General features: G+C 39.8%; 2 protein-coding genes across 2 annotated transcripts; both read right to left on the bottom strand.

Moving 5' to 3' along the window:
* Positions 1 to 5,466: 5,466 nt before the first annotated feature.
* LOC115677233 (major strawberry allergen Fra a 1.07-like) lies at positions 5,467 to 6,073 on the bottom strand. Its single transcript, XM_030600364.1, has 2 exons — positions 5,920 to 6,073; positions 5,467 to 5,759 (listed from the first exon to the last, which is right to left on the bottom strand). Exons 1-2 carry the CDS (start codon positions 6,071 to 6,073, stop codon positions 5,467 to 5,469), a joined length of 447 nt encoding a protein of 148 aa, XP_030456224.1.
* A 1,420-nt stretch (positions 6,074 to 7,493) lies between these two features.
* On the bottom strand, positions 7,494 to 13,001 carry LOC130135726 (uncharacterized). The gene is made up of 2 exons (XM_056305347.1): positions 12,747 to 13,001; positions 7,494 to 7,682 (listed from the first exon to the last, which is right to left on the bottom strand). The coding sequence occupies exons 1-2, from the start codon at positions 12,999 to 13,001 to the stop codon at positions 7,494 to 7,496; spliced, it is 444 nt and encodes a 147-aa protein (XP_056161322.1).
* Between the last annotated feature and the right edge of the window lie 330 nt (positions 13,002 to 13,331).

The raw sequence follows: 13,331 nt of genomic DNA, 5'->3' as shown, positions 1-13,331 counted from the left end.
GAACTACCGATCGTTCTCAAGTTTGCACTATAATTCAGTTGAAAAAAAAATATATGAGGTGCAGTTTACATAAAACGTCGCTCTAAAAGCCAAGAACGGACGACCGGAAATGTTCATATTTCCCCTTGCTTTCATAGGTCTAGTCCTTTTAGATAATAACAGCACTGCGAAGCGACGTAGTTGGTTAGAAATGCTTTCTTCTTAACTAAATTAAAGACCATGCAATCGATCGCGTACTAGATGATACATAGTCGGGTCGAAAGAGCATCCACGCATGATAGTTGCATATAGTCCCGGCTTTGCGTCCTTTTCTTGCCCAAGAAAAATAAGGGGAAATGAGAGTGAACAAGTGGAGGATTTCGGTGGACAACAGTGGATGCCAATGAATTTTGGTATTTCCTCTTGCTTTCATAGGTGAAGCCTTTCAATCACTATCATAGTCTGATTGACACGGCCTTTTCACAATAGTATCATATGTGAAAAAGAATGCTTTCTTTTATTACAACAAGAGTTAATGAGACGTGATTAAAATGAGCGAAGAAAGCGAACACAAGAGGCTACGTTTGGCCGAGAAGATATTAGGTGGTGGAGACCCGTCAGCGGGTGGGTCGCACCGGGGCCCGTGAAATTTATCAGAAACCCTCGACTCTCCCTGGACATGCGTTCACACGGAATTGTGTATTAATTAGATTTGATCGTGTAGATTACCAAGTGGCAATGTCGTCATAACATCCTGCCCATGGTCTAATTCGACAAGTCCGAAGTCAAGCGTCTCGCCCTCCCGAAATCTCCGAAGAAAGCCGAGGCTCGAATGATATGTACCATCTCGTAGACTATTGTCATCCCCAATAATTAAAAAAATAAAAGAAACTCTTATTAAAATTGCGTACGTGAGCTTTCCTTCTAAGCAGGACTAGTCCACCTAAAGTTATAACATGCCGCGAAATTGACTTCTCATAACAAAACTAAAATTAAATTAATAAAAAAAAACAATTGGAAGCACCCGCATGGCATTAGAGATAATTGATTTCAGGGCAGGTCAATTCTCACCCAAATCGCAAATCGTACCGGACAGGTCGGATTCTCAATGACCCACCTTGGGACTGAAAACAAGACCGGACATAGGCGATTCCCAGTTTATGGAACCGGGAACCGACCATGTCCACTCTAGGACTGGACTGGCCAGTCTCGATCTGGTTCCTAGGACAACTCGAGAACTAGTGTTGTTATTTTTATTTTTGGGGGTTTATGCTTTAAAAAATTTTTAAAAAATGAAACAAACTAACAAGAAACCATGAATATACTTCTCGGTCAATATGTTGTCTTCAATTTTTTTTTATGGTTTTTGCTATAAAAGTATATATATACTCTGGATCAATTTCGCTGATTTGGTCCAGTCAATACGATTCCTCCACAGGAGCAGGGAATCCAATCAATTCATGTGGGAATCATCCAAAATCGGCTAGTTCGATCTGATTTTCAGGTTAGATCGGGATCGATGTACATCCCTATACCGTACGGTCTCTCTTGACTCTCGACGTGTCGATCAATTCATTGAGAAAGAGAGGGAGAGATGTTCAATCATTTATTTCATTCTCGCATCAATAACTCAGAAGCAGGACAATTTTGATTTTCATCCAATGAAGAGTGGCGGAGAAAAGCTGAGATGCCGGATGGGGGGCAAGGGCATCGACTGACACGTGCTGATTTTGTGTCCTCCCTTCTTTTCGGATACCTGCGAAGAACATGAACTCCCCACCAAATGGTATAAAAAGACGTAGGGGGCAACCTTCCTCCCCCCTTAGTCTTCTTCTTCATTCGTGTGACCCACAAAGTTATAGAAATGTTTCATATGTCTATGGTACTCACAGCCTTGTCCACAAAGATAGTGTTTACCCCCTCTTTTCTTGACCATATTCGACATCACTAAAGCAATACCATTTTGAATACATTTGCATCAGCAACGATTTTTCTTTACCAAAACTTTGTCGCATCACAGGTACTTCACTAGCAAACATTTCGGTATGCTGGGGATATGACGCCTGTTAGTGATCATTTTGACGTCGTAGGCGATTTTGAATCGGCTCTGCTCGCCGTCCACTGTTCCTGGTGAAGACGAGATAGATTTCTTGGATGGTACAAGGTTGCGAAGCCAAAAAAAAAAAAAGCAATAGAGAGGGATGGGGGGAATGAAAAGAAAATGAAAGACAGAGACAAGAAAAATCGGAACGAAACAATTACCATCACCGGATGTCTTAAAGTTCGTCGAGAAAATGCAATCGAATTCTAAAACTTTTATAAAATGCGATCAAGTCCTAAAATTTGTCGAATTGATAGTGCAAAAAAGCCCCCAATCAGCTAACGAAAAGGACTTTATTGCACAAATTCGACCAATTTCAAGATTTGATTATACTTTTTGAAAGTTGTAGAACCCGTTCGCATTTTCGACAATTTAAGAGGAAATGATTTGACTTTGTTTGTTCTGCAAATACTGACCCAAATTCGAATTCTCTTTTTACAAAATGCCCAAAAAAAGAAAGAGTTAATACCATGCAAAATCCTAAACTGATACATATGTGATAAATTTACTAAAAAATAACTTTTGACCACAAAAAATCACAAACTGGTATATCTGTGACAAATTTACCCTCCGTTAATTTCCGTTAAATTTTACTGTTAAATTGTTTTGTTAAATGACACGCGACAATTGACGGATGTACTAGTTTTGGGTTTTATGTACTAGTTTGATTTTTTTTTAGATATCAATCCAATTTAAAGGAAACTAACGAAGAGTAAATTTGTCACAAATGTACCAGTTTGGGATTTTTGATAGTCAAAAAATTAGTTTTGAGTAAATTTGTCACGGGTATATTAGTTTTGAATTTTTTGTGGTCAAAAAATTAGTTTTATGTAAATTTATCATAAGTGTATTAATTTGAAATTTTTTGTGATATTAATAAAAAAAAAAAAGAAAACAGAAAAGAGAAATTGTACTATCGTGCATAGCGATAATGATATGTACCCAAGAACGGATGGGGTGGCTATTTCTCGTAGACTATTGTCATCCCCAGTAATTAAAAGTAATTAGGGCACTCGATCGAACACGACATCGTTTTATTGTAACCTCCTAGCTCCATTAACCGCAATCAACGCCCAAACGTTAAGTCTCATCGAAACCATCGATGAAAAAATTAACCATTTATTTTTCTTTTCTCTCTGACAGATCACATGCAGGATTTTCCCTTTCCTCTGACCTCCTTGAAACCTCCTTACGCCACACGCAAAAAGCAAACAAATAAATAAATATTAATAAGCCCCTTTCTTTTACGAAGTCCAATCCTTGGTAGGTCAAATCGATCAAACTTGAACTACTTGGATATGTCTTCGAGAAATTCAAACCCTGAATATGACGTCATCGTATAGCCTCCAAAATTTAATCTTATAATCCAAATAAGAAAGTGAATCCCGTGACTTTTCACGTGAGCTTAAACTCGAAATATAATTTAACACAATATTAAAGTTCTAAACCTAGTGATGCAGAGTAAACTGAAGTCAAGAGGTCGCCGTTGAGACATTCGATAACATTAAAATGATTTGTCATTTAATCGAATAGCCTTATGTTAGATGGATAACTCTCGAATGGAGTATTAGAACGGAAAAATCCATTAGATAATGAACTATTGTTTCTAAGCCATATCCGGCGATGAATCAACAATTCGAAATGCTTTCCTTGCGTATTCTTGATAAACCGGCGATTCTATACAAGATGTAGGGGCATCTGTTTGGGAAGTAAGAAGCCCCCTTGACATGTCTTCATTTGCAAAGAATTCTCGATGTAAAAACACAGAGCCAATTGGCTGATCTTTAAATAGAAAAAAGAGTGGTTCTGCAGGGTCCCAAATAAATTGACTTATTCGAAAAAGACGTGATATAACGAGAAAACGCTAATGGATCTTGCAATTAAATCAATGCGAAATCACCAGAGAAATAAACAAAGAACAATAAAGGACACCGAATATTTTACGTGGTTCGGTCCAAATACCGAAACCTATATCCACAGGGAAAGTCAGCAGCAGATAATCTATTAATTAATCGGAGAATTACATAATTTCAATCGCTCACACGCTTGAGTATTTTTCATACTTAGATTTAAGCCCAAAGCGAATCTATAAGTATTATCTCACGATCTCTCGTAAAGAATACACTTGGCAAAACTCACGTAGAGAAAAGAATTCGATAATATTAATGTTTGCTTTTACGTATGCTGAACCAAGAACGGTCTAATGTTCTTTTTGTGTTTCGTACGCGGCTCCTTCGTGTGCGTTCCTGCTCGTGAAGTAGCCTAGAAAAGAGAAAACCCCTTTTTATTTTCTTTTCACTTGCGCGGATACAGTCAGGGAGAGATCCACGCCTTTTTTCTACGCAGTCAACATACCAAAACACTTCCAAAAAAAAAAATACCAAAAAAAAAAAAAATCTACGCAATCAACGAATCTAATCTTGACTGGGACCTAACGTTGGGAAAACCCAAAAGCAAAAACTTGCCTTGATTTTATTTCCTGTTATCACTTCCCAGGGCCCATCATGCACCCCTTCATTTAATTCACCCAGAAGAAGTTCCAGTGCTGCAAATAAATCCTCCAATGGCGCTTTATCATGTACACATATTCAAATTTGAGACATAATATAACAAAAGAAAACATGGAACATGACCGATCGAATTCTAAGTTCATTCCCCAGTAATAACTGCGGTTTGTTCGGGTAAGAGAAACAACAAAAGGCGAGGAGTGCAAAAGGAGAAACGAAAGCGGTTGCCGTATTCGATTTTAAATTATTCCAGTGTTGTTGGTCGATCATATTTTGGGTTTTGCAGAGTTTCAATACGGTCCCGATCCAAATTAAGTGCAGATCGCCTGATCTGAGAAGCTATGTGGTGGACCGGGGAACTGGAGGAGGCTACCCGCTAGTACAATCACTTTGTCAATCATCGTGCGATCGCTGATTGCATCTCGAAGGTGAGTATAAAAGCAAAGGAAGTGAAAGAAGGCCGGCAACAATTGGGAACCACATCGATTGAAAGTTTATTCCGGCAACACTGCATATTGGGTTAGTATTGCTTGCCTTTTGCCGGGCTATGGAACAAGGGCTTGCGAACCATGCGTGTGGCCGAAATAACAAATCTTATTCCCAGACGACAGTGATCGATAAAAGACGAGCAGTGTAGCAAATCCCAAACTCTCCCTCTAATCCTAGTACCCAGAAAAGACAGACGACAGTGATTGATAAAAGACGAGCAGTGTAGCAAATCCCAAACTCTCCCTCTAAACTCTCCCTCTCTTTTTTTGGACCAAAAACAGAAAACTCCAGACACGAAAACTCCCACTCTCGAAAAAGACTTTTTTCTCTCCTCAAAACTCCCTTACTCGACAACGAACGCTCGAGAAAGACGACAGTGACATGCTTGGTCTAGTCATGAGGGTTTCCCACGAGATAAGCCTCGATGGTCTTGACCATCCCGAACGCCCTCTCTTTCCAGGCCTTGATCTTCTCCTCCGTGTTGTCCACTTCGCCGTCGGTAAAGTATACGCTTGTGTTCTTGCACACCGACCCTCCCTCGGGGGACGCGGTGATCTTCACCTCGTGGCTCATCTTCTCGTAGGTGTTGGCCAGCTTGTCGCCCTCGACAATGGAGCAGCAGTAGATGAAGTTCTCCTCGTCGGGCGCCTCAACCTTGTGCTTCACTGTCTTGTACCGACTGCCTATAGGAAGGTAACATTCACATTTAGAACTCGCCAGTTTCAACATCATGACCACTGATCTTAGTGTTGCCGGTCATGCCATTTAGGAATCAAACCAAATTATAACCGTAATGCAACATGATTGACATGTGCGACGCTAATGGTAAGGAACATTTCTAACCTTCGCTGGAAGTTTCCTCCTCGACGACTTCGGTCCTCTTGATGACTGGCAGGAGGACCTTGGGGATGAGGTTATTGGCTTCGACAAGGGCCTCGACCACCTGGGCTGGAGGGATCGACAATGTGATCTCGGTCTCATGAGTTACGAGTCCCATTTGATTGAATCCCGAATAGAATTTTGCTGACACTTTTTATTTGCTGAAACTGAGAAGGGGATAGAATCCCGGAAAGCAAGGCGACAGCAGTGCAGAGCAGAAGCTCGAGTAGAGGCGAAGTAAATAATAGCTGATATATATGGAGAGATGGGAAGGGCGAGCAACAGCAGATGAATTGAATTCTCTGGTCACCTGGTTCGAAAGTCAAAGCGGAAGAATTCCAACCTAACTGTAAAGGCATTCTGTCCAAATACACAAATTCCTAAAAGCACACAAATTCCTAAAAGCATTCTGTCCAAAAACACAATTTCATAAAGGACATAACATGAACAGCGACCACACGCCACCCGAGAAACAAATTCTCACTCAATCCGTACTTAAAATATTGCTCAAAGAGGTTAAAAACATGGGAACCTAACTGTAGGTATGCTTCGGTTCGGATGCGAAGGTAGCCATCTTGAAGGTTGGCGGAGGCATCGGGAAGTGCTATTAGAGGTTTTAGTATGCGAAAGTAGCATTCGCTTATTTCTACATAGTTTCGTTATCGTAGAAAATCTCAAGCCACCGATGCATCAGGTAGAAAAATTCGATGTGTTGTGCTTCCATAGATAAAAGAAAAGAAGTGTCGATCGTTCTCAATTTTGCACTATAATTTAGTTGGAAAAAAATATGAGATGTAGTGCGCAAAAATGCTGCTTTAAAAGCCAAGAATAGACGTCCGGAAATGTTCATATTTCCCCTTGCTTTCATAAGCCGGGTCCTTTTAGATAATAACATCGCTCTGAAGCGACCTAGATTGTTGGAAATGCTTTCTTTTGTTATCTAAATTAAAGACCATGCGATCGTGTCCTAGATGATACGTAGTTGGGTCCAAAGATTATCCACACGTAGGAATTGCATATGCCGTGGGAGAAGAGCATCAAAGAAGGATATCTAATGCGCGTCTCGCCCGTTTGATCTCGCATAAGAAAAGGGCAAGCGGTGAAGATCAAGAACGATCAAGAACGGAATAGCAACCGAGAATTAAAGTGGGATTAGGTGAGATGGGGGCATAAGAAAAGAAGGCACCGCATGGAGGGAACCGTAGCCCTGGCTTTTCGCCATTTTCTTACCCAAGAAAATAAAGGGAAAAGGAGAGTGGAAAAGCCGAGGATTTGGGTGGACAACAGTGGTTGTCAAATGAATTTTGGTATTTCCTCTTGCTTTCGTGTGAAAAGGAATGCTGCAATATGTATGAGATATTCGACCGGCATCTCATCAACTACAACCCGCAGCATGTGGACCGCTTCAACGGTTGCCTCGCCCACTTCAACTAGTTACGGTTCAATCACAATTTTTATTATCCTTAAAGAGGCGCAAGAACATAAGAATAAACCTGGTCGGAGATTGAAAGATTGAGCCAACACGCAACTACTCAGTTTTAAGCATCAGGGTCTTCCAAGAGATGGGCTTCGATGGCTTTGAACATTCCCATCGCCTTCTCTTCGCCGGCCTTGATCTGCTCCTCCTTGATCTCGACACCGTCCTTGGCATAGTACTTGCTCGCGCTCTTGCCCCACGCGCCCTCTGTCCGGACCCACCTCGAACTTGCTCTCGTCCGAGATCTTCTCTAGCTCATCGGTGCGTTGCCCTCAACGATAGTGCATGCAGTACGCGCGCTTTCCTTGTCCAGCTCGTCAACCCGGTGCTTCACCGAGTTGAACTAGCTAGCTGCAACAGAGAGAGAGAGAGAGAGAGAGAGAGAGAGAGAGAGAGAGAGAGAGAGAGAGAGAGAGAAAAGAATTTGCTTATGAGTTCTAATGAATTCACCCAATCAAACATGACACTGTTCTATTAGAACCTCCTAGCTCCGTAAACCGCAATCAACTCCTAAAGGTTAGTCTTATCAAAACTGTGGGTGAATGTCTTGGCGTTACATGTTAATGCGACGCGGTTAAAATGAGCGAAGAAGCGAACTCACACAAGAGACTACGTTTGGCCGAGAAGATACTAGGCGGTGAACACAAGAGACTTCTAATATGTTATGGCCGGATCTTATAACGACATTGCCTCGGCTTTGATCGTGTAGATTACCAAGAGGCAATGTCGTCATAAGATAACCAAGAGGCAATGTCCCGTCCACTGGTCCAGTTCGACAAGTCCGAAGTCAAGCGTCTCGCCCTCCCGAAATCTCCGAAGAAAACCGAGGCTCGAATGATATGTACCATTTCGTAGGCTATTTGTCATCCCCAATAATTAAAAAAAATAAAAGAAACTCTTGTTAAAATTGCGTACGTGAGCTTTCCTTCTAAGCAGGACTAGTCCACCTAAAGTTACAACATGCCGCGAAATTGACTTCTCATAAGAAAACTAAAATTAAATTAAAAAAAAACAATTGGAACTACCCGCATGGCATGAGAGATAATCAGTTTCAGGGTGGGTCGATTCTCACCCAAATCGCAAATCGAATCGGACAGGTCGGATTCTCAATGAGCCACCCTGGGACTGAAAACAAGACCGGACATGGGCGATTCCCAGTTTATGGAACCGGGAACCAACCATGTCCACTCTAGGACTGGACTGGCCGGTCTCGATCTGGTTCCTAGGACAACTCGAGAACTGGCATTGTTATTTTTATTTTTGGGGGTTTATGCTTTAAAAATTTTTTTAAAAATGAAACAAACTAACAAGGAACCATGAATATACTTCTCGGTCAATACGTTGTCTTCAAATTTTTTTTTTTATGGTTTTTGCTATAAAAGTATATATATACTCTGGATCAATTCCGCTGATTTGGTCCAGTCAATACGATTCCTCCACAGGAGCGGGGAATCCGATCAATTCATGTGGGAATCATCCAAAACCGGCCAATCCGATCTGATTTTCAGGTTAGATCGGGATCGATGTACATCCCTATACCCCTATACCGTACGGTCTCTCTTGACTCTCGACATGTCGATCAATTCATTGAGAAAGACAGGGAGAGAACAATCATTTATTTCATTCTCGCATCAATAACTCAGAAGCAGTACAAATTTGATTTTCATCCAATGAAGAGATACGGAGAAAAGCTGAGATGCCGGATGGGGGGCAAGGGCATCGACTGACACGTGCTGATTTTTGTGTCCTCCCTTCTTTTCGGATACCTGCGAAGAACATGAACTCCCCACCAAATGGTATAAAAAGACGTAGGGGGCAACCTTCCTCCCCCCTTAGTCTTCTTCTTCATTCGTGTGGCCCATCGCCTTACCCCAAAGTTATAGAAATATTTCATATGTCTATGGTACTCACAGCCTTCTCCACAAAGATAGTGTTTACCCCCACCCCCTCTTTTCTTGACCATATTCGACATCACTAAAGCAATACCATTTTGAATACATTTGCATCAGCAACGATTTTTCTTTACCAAAACTTTGTCGCATCACAGGTACTTCACTAGCAAACGTTTCGGTATGCTGGGGATATGACGCCCGTTAGTGATCATTTTGACGTCGTAGGCGATTTTGAATCAGCTCTGCTCGCCGTCCACTGTTCCTGGTGAAGACGAGACAGATTTCTTGGATGGTACAAGGTTGCGAAGCCAAAAAAAAAAAAGCAATAGAGAGGGATGGGGGGAATGAAAAGAAAATGAAAAGCAGAGACAAGAAAAATCGGAACGAAACAATTACCATCACCGGATGTCTTAAAGTTCGTCGAGAAAATGCAATCGAATTCTAAAACTTTTAGAAAATACGATCAAGTCCTAAAATTTGTCGAATTGGTAATGCAATAAAGCCCCCAATCAGCTAACGAAAAGGACTTTATTGCACAAATTCGACAAATTTCAAGATTTGATTATACTTTTTGAAAGTTGTAGAACCCGTTCGCATTTTCGACAATTTTAGGAGGAAATGATTTGACTTTGTTTGTTCTGCAAATACTGACCCAAATTCGAATTCTCTTTTTACAAAATGCCCAAAAAAAGAAAGAGTTAATACCATGCAAAATCCTAAGCTGATACATATGTGATAAATTTACCCAAAAATAACTTTTTGACCACAAAAAATCCCAAACTGGTATATCTATAACAAATTTACCCTCCGTTAGTTTCTATTAAATTTTACTGTTAAATTGTTTTGTTAAATGATACGAGACAATTGACGAATGCACTAGTTTTGAGTTTTATGTACTAGTTTGATTTTTTTTTTTAGGTATTAATCCAATTTAAAGGAAACTAACGAAGAGTAAATTTGTCACAAATGTACCAGTTTGGGGTTTTTGGTAGTCAAAAAATTAGTTTTGAGTAAATTGTCACAGGTATATTAGTTTGGGGTTTTTTATGGTCAAAAAATTAGTTTTAGGTGAATTTATCACAAGTGTATTAGTTTGAAATTTTTCGTGGTATTAATAAAAAAAAAGAAGAAAAAGAGAAAAGAGAAATTGTACTATCGTGCATAATGATAATGATATGTACCGAAGAACAGATGGGGTGGCTATTTCTCGTAGACTATTGTCATCCCCAGTAATTAAAAGTAATTAGGGCACTCGATCGAACACGACATCGTTTTATTGTAACCTCCTAGCTCCATTAACCGCAATCAACGCCCAAACGTTAAGGGCGCGAATGGTAACCATTCTGCTCCAGAAATCAAATTCTTGCCAGAAATTAATTTCCGAAATTCTTGCCAGAAATTAATTTTTGGAGGAGAAATCCGTTTGATAAAACATGATTAATTCTGCTCCAGAAATTGATTTCTGGAACAGAAATCTATTTTTATTTTTTTTATATTTTTGGACACCTCAAAAAAAATAAATTTCACTCAAAGTGGGTGCCCAAAGGTATTCTAAGCCATTTTGTGAAGTTTTGAAATTTTTGATTTTTTGATTTTTTTGGTAACCTCAAAAAAATAAATTTCACTCAAAGTGTGTGCCCAAAGGTATTCTAAGCCATTTTGTGAAGTTTTAAAATTTTTGATTTTTTAATTTTTTTGGGCACCTCAAAAAAATTAAATTTCACTCAAAGTAGGTGCCCAAAGGTATTCTAAGCCATTTTGTGAAGTTTTGAAATTTTTGATTTTTTGAGCATCTAAAAAAAATTAAATTTCACTCAAAGTGGGTGCTCAAAGATATTTTAAGTCATTTTGTGAAGTTTTGAAATTTTTGATTTTTTTATATTTTTTGAAAAAAATTCACCAAATTTCATATTTTCTCGAAATCTGACTTTTTTTTATTTTCTGGAAATTTTTATGAATTTTCTGGAATTTTTCAATTTTTATGCATTTTCTGAAAAAAAAAATTAGTGAGAAAAAGAGAGAAAATAGGGAGAATGCATTCTGGAAGAGAGAAGCTAAAAAAAGTAGCTTCTCTTTTTCTTGCCCAAAACTCGTTCTGGAATAAAAAATACATTCTGGAATCAAGAATGCATTCTAGAATCAAGTATTTTTAACAAACACATTTTTATTCTAGAATGCAAAAATTGCTCTAGAATGCATTTCGGAAATTTTTTAACAAACGCATTTCTGTTCTGGAATACATTCTGGAGCAGAATTTCTACTCCATAATAGATTTCATGCGCGCCCTAAGTCTTATCGAAACCATCGATGAAAAAATTAACCATTTATTTTTCTTTTCTCTCTGACAAAAGCCACGGCCCCACAATTTCGTGGGTCTTTACATGCAGGATTCTCCCTTTCCTCTTTCCTCCTTGAAACCTCTTTTCGCCACACGCCAAAAACAAACAAATAAATAAATATTAATAAGCCCCTTTCTTTTACGAAGTCCAATTCTTGGTAGGTCAAATCGATCAAACTTGAACTACTTGGATATGTCTTCGAGAAATTCAAACCCTGAATATTACGTCATCGTATAGCCTCCAAAATTTAATCTTATAATCCAAATAAGAAAGTGAATTTCCCGTGACTTTTCACATGGGCTAAAACTCGAAAATTAATTTAACGCAATATTCTAATGTGACGTGAATTGAAATGAGCGAAGCAAGTGAAATTAGGATGAGCGCGAGCACTCGCCTTCACCAATGGTGCTGGGACCAAAGGTGGGAATATATCTCTGGCAATTTTCACAATTTTTTTTAATAAAAAAATATGATTTTTTTTTCTTTATTTTGTCCTCTCTTTTCTCTTTTTGTTTCTGTATTTTCTTTTTCCTTCTAAGTCCAGCAAAGGTCGCCGGCTGACGCTCGCCGACCACAGGATCGCTATCTTCCGACGGATTGACAGTCTCTAATTTTGGTGAATGTTGTCTTCCAACAGATTGACAAGCCCACACCATGCTCGCTTGGGGCAAGTCTCTGGTCAGGTTGCAGCTGCCAATTTATACTTTCCTGAAAATTGTTTCTTTAATTATACAATCATCTCTATAGGCCTGTTTATCTGTATCTGTCCTCGTTTCTTTTTTTTTTCTTTTTTTTGGGATCGAAAACACTGCCAAACACTCTCATTAAGAAAGAAGTCCGAGGGTACAAGGCATTGGCTTCAGAACAAAGCAATTCCAAAAGGGTAAGAGGAGGATAAGAGACTTGTTGCAGCAGTGGGCTTTGACGACCCAATCCGCAAGCTTGTTACAATCTCTATTGCAATGGGCTAACTTCAGGCAAAGGAAATTCCTCAAGCGGGCTTGGGCTTCGGTGGTGATAAGAGCCACGACTTTCCAGCTTACTCGAGCTGCAGCACCGGTTATCTCACTCACCAGATCAAACTGATCTGTTTCCCATCTCCAACGCCGATTCGGTTCTTCCTTGAAAGTACTTTGGGGTTTCTACAATGGCAGTCGCTTCCACTTGAATCGCCGAGTTCACTCTCACCGTTGGGGCGAAGATGTCGATCAGGAAACCATGGCTGTCACGACACACACAGGCTATCGCCCCTTCCCCCGTTTCTTGTACGAAGGACCCATCCACGTTTATCTTGAGCACGTCGGGGGGTGGAGGCTTCCACGAGTGAGGTGAGTCCATTTCTCTGCTTTAGCTTACCTTGTGTTACGTTTACCCACCTTCTGATGCTTTGATTTCTCGACCAAAGAATATGTGATATAAAAAATCCGCAGGACTTCTTGTTCACTCTTAACGTATCCTTTTCCACTTTATTTCTTAGCGACCAAAACGCAGCATAAGAGTAGAACATTACGTGTTACCCTCGACAAAATCGACAGAGTACATGTCACATTCTTTAGCTATAATTCCAAAATCTGAGATCCGGAAACTGTAGATGACCATCTCACCTAGAAGCCGTTTTGACATCTTGACATCATCTGCTGTATACTTTGATATAATATCTAAGGTTCT

This window comes from Syzygium oleosum, unplaced genomic scaffold, assembly GCF_021117445.2.
Source record: "Syzygium oleosum isolate NSW1041296 unplaced genomic scaffold, Sole_v2.1 Sole_v2.37, whole genome shotgun sequence".
NCBI lineage: Eukaryota > Viridiplantae > Streptophyta > Magnoliopsida > Myrtales > Myrtaceae > Syzygium > Syzygium oleosum.
Note: the sequence above shows the minus strand (reverse complement) of the source record. Positions and strands in the feature narration are given on the sequence as shown.

What these genes read in the sequence shown, in the direction of transcription:
- LOC130135726 (XM_056305347.1), bottom strand. Translation starts at nt 13,001, where the DNA reads ATGGACTCACCTCACTCGTGGAAGCCTCCACCCCCCGACGTGCTCAAG. An exon ending in TGGAGATGGGAAACAGATCA is followed by an intron (nt 7,683 to 12,746) that starts GTTTGATCTGGT and finishes CCGATGAGCTAG; the next exon opens with AGAAGATCTCGGACGAGAGC.
- LOC115677233 (XM_030600364.1), bottom strand. Translation starts at nt 6,073, where the DNA reads ATGGGACTCGTAACTCATGAGACCGAGATCACATTGTCGATCCCTCCA. An exon ending in GGAGGAAACTTCCAGCGAAG is followed by an intron (nt 5,760 to 5,919) that starts GTTAGAAATGTT and finishes ACCTTCCTATAG; the next exon opens with GCAGTCGGTACAAGACAGTG.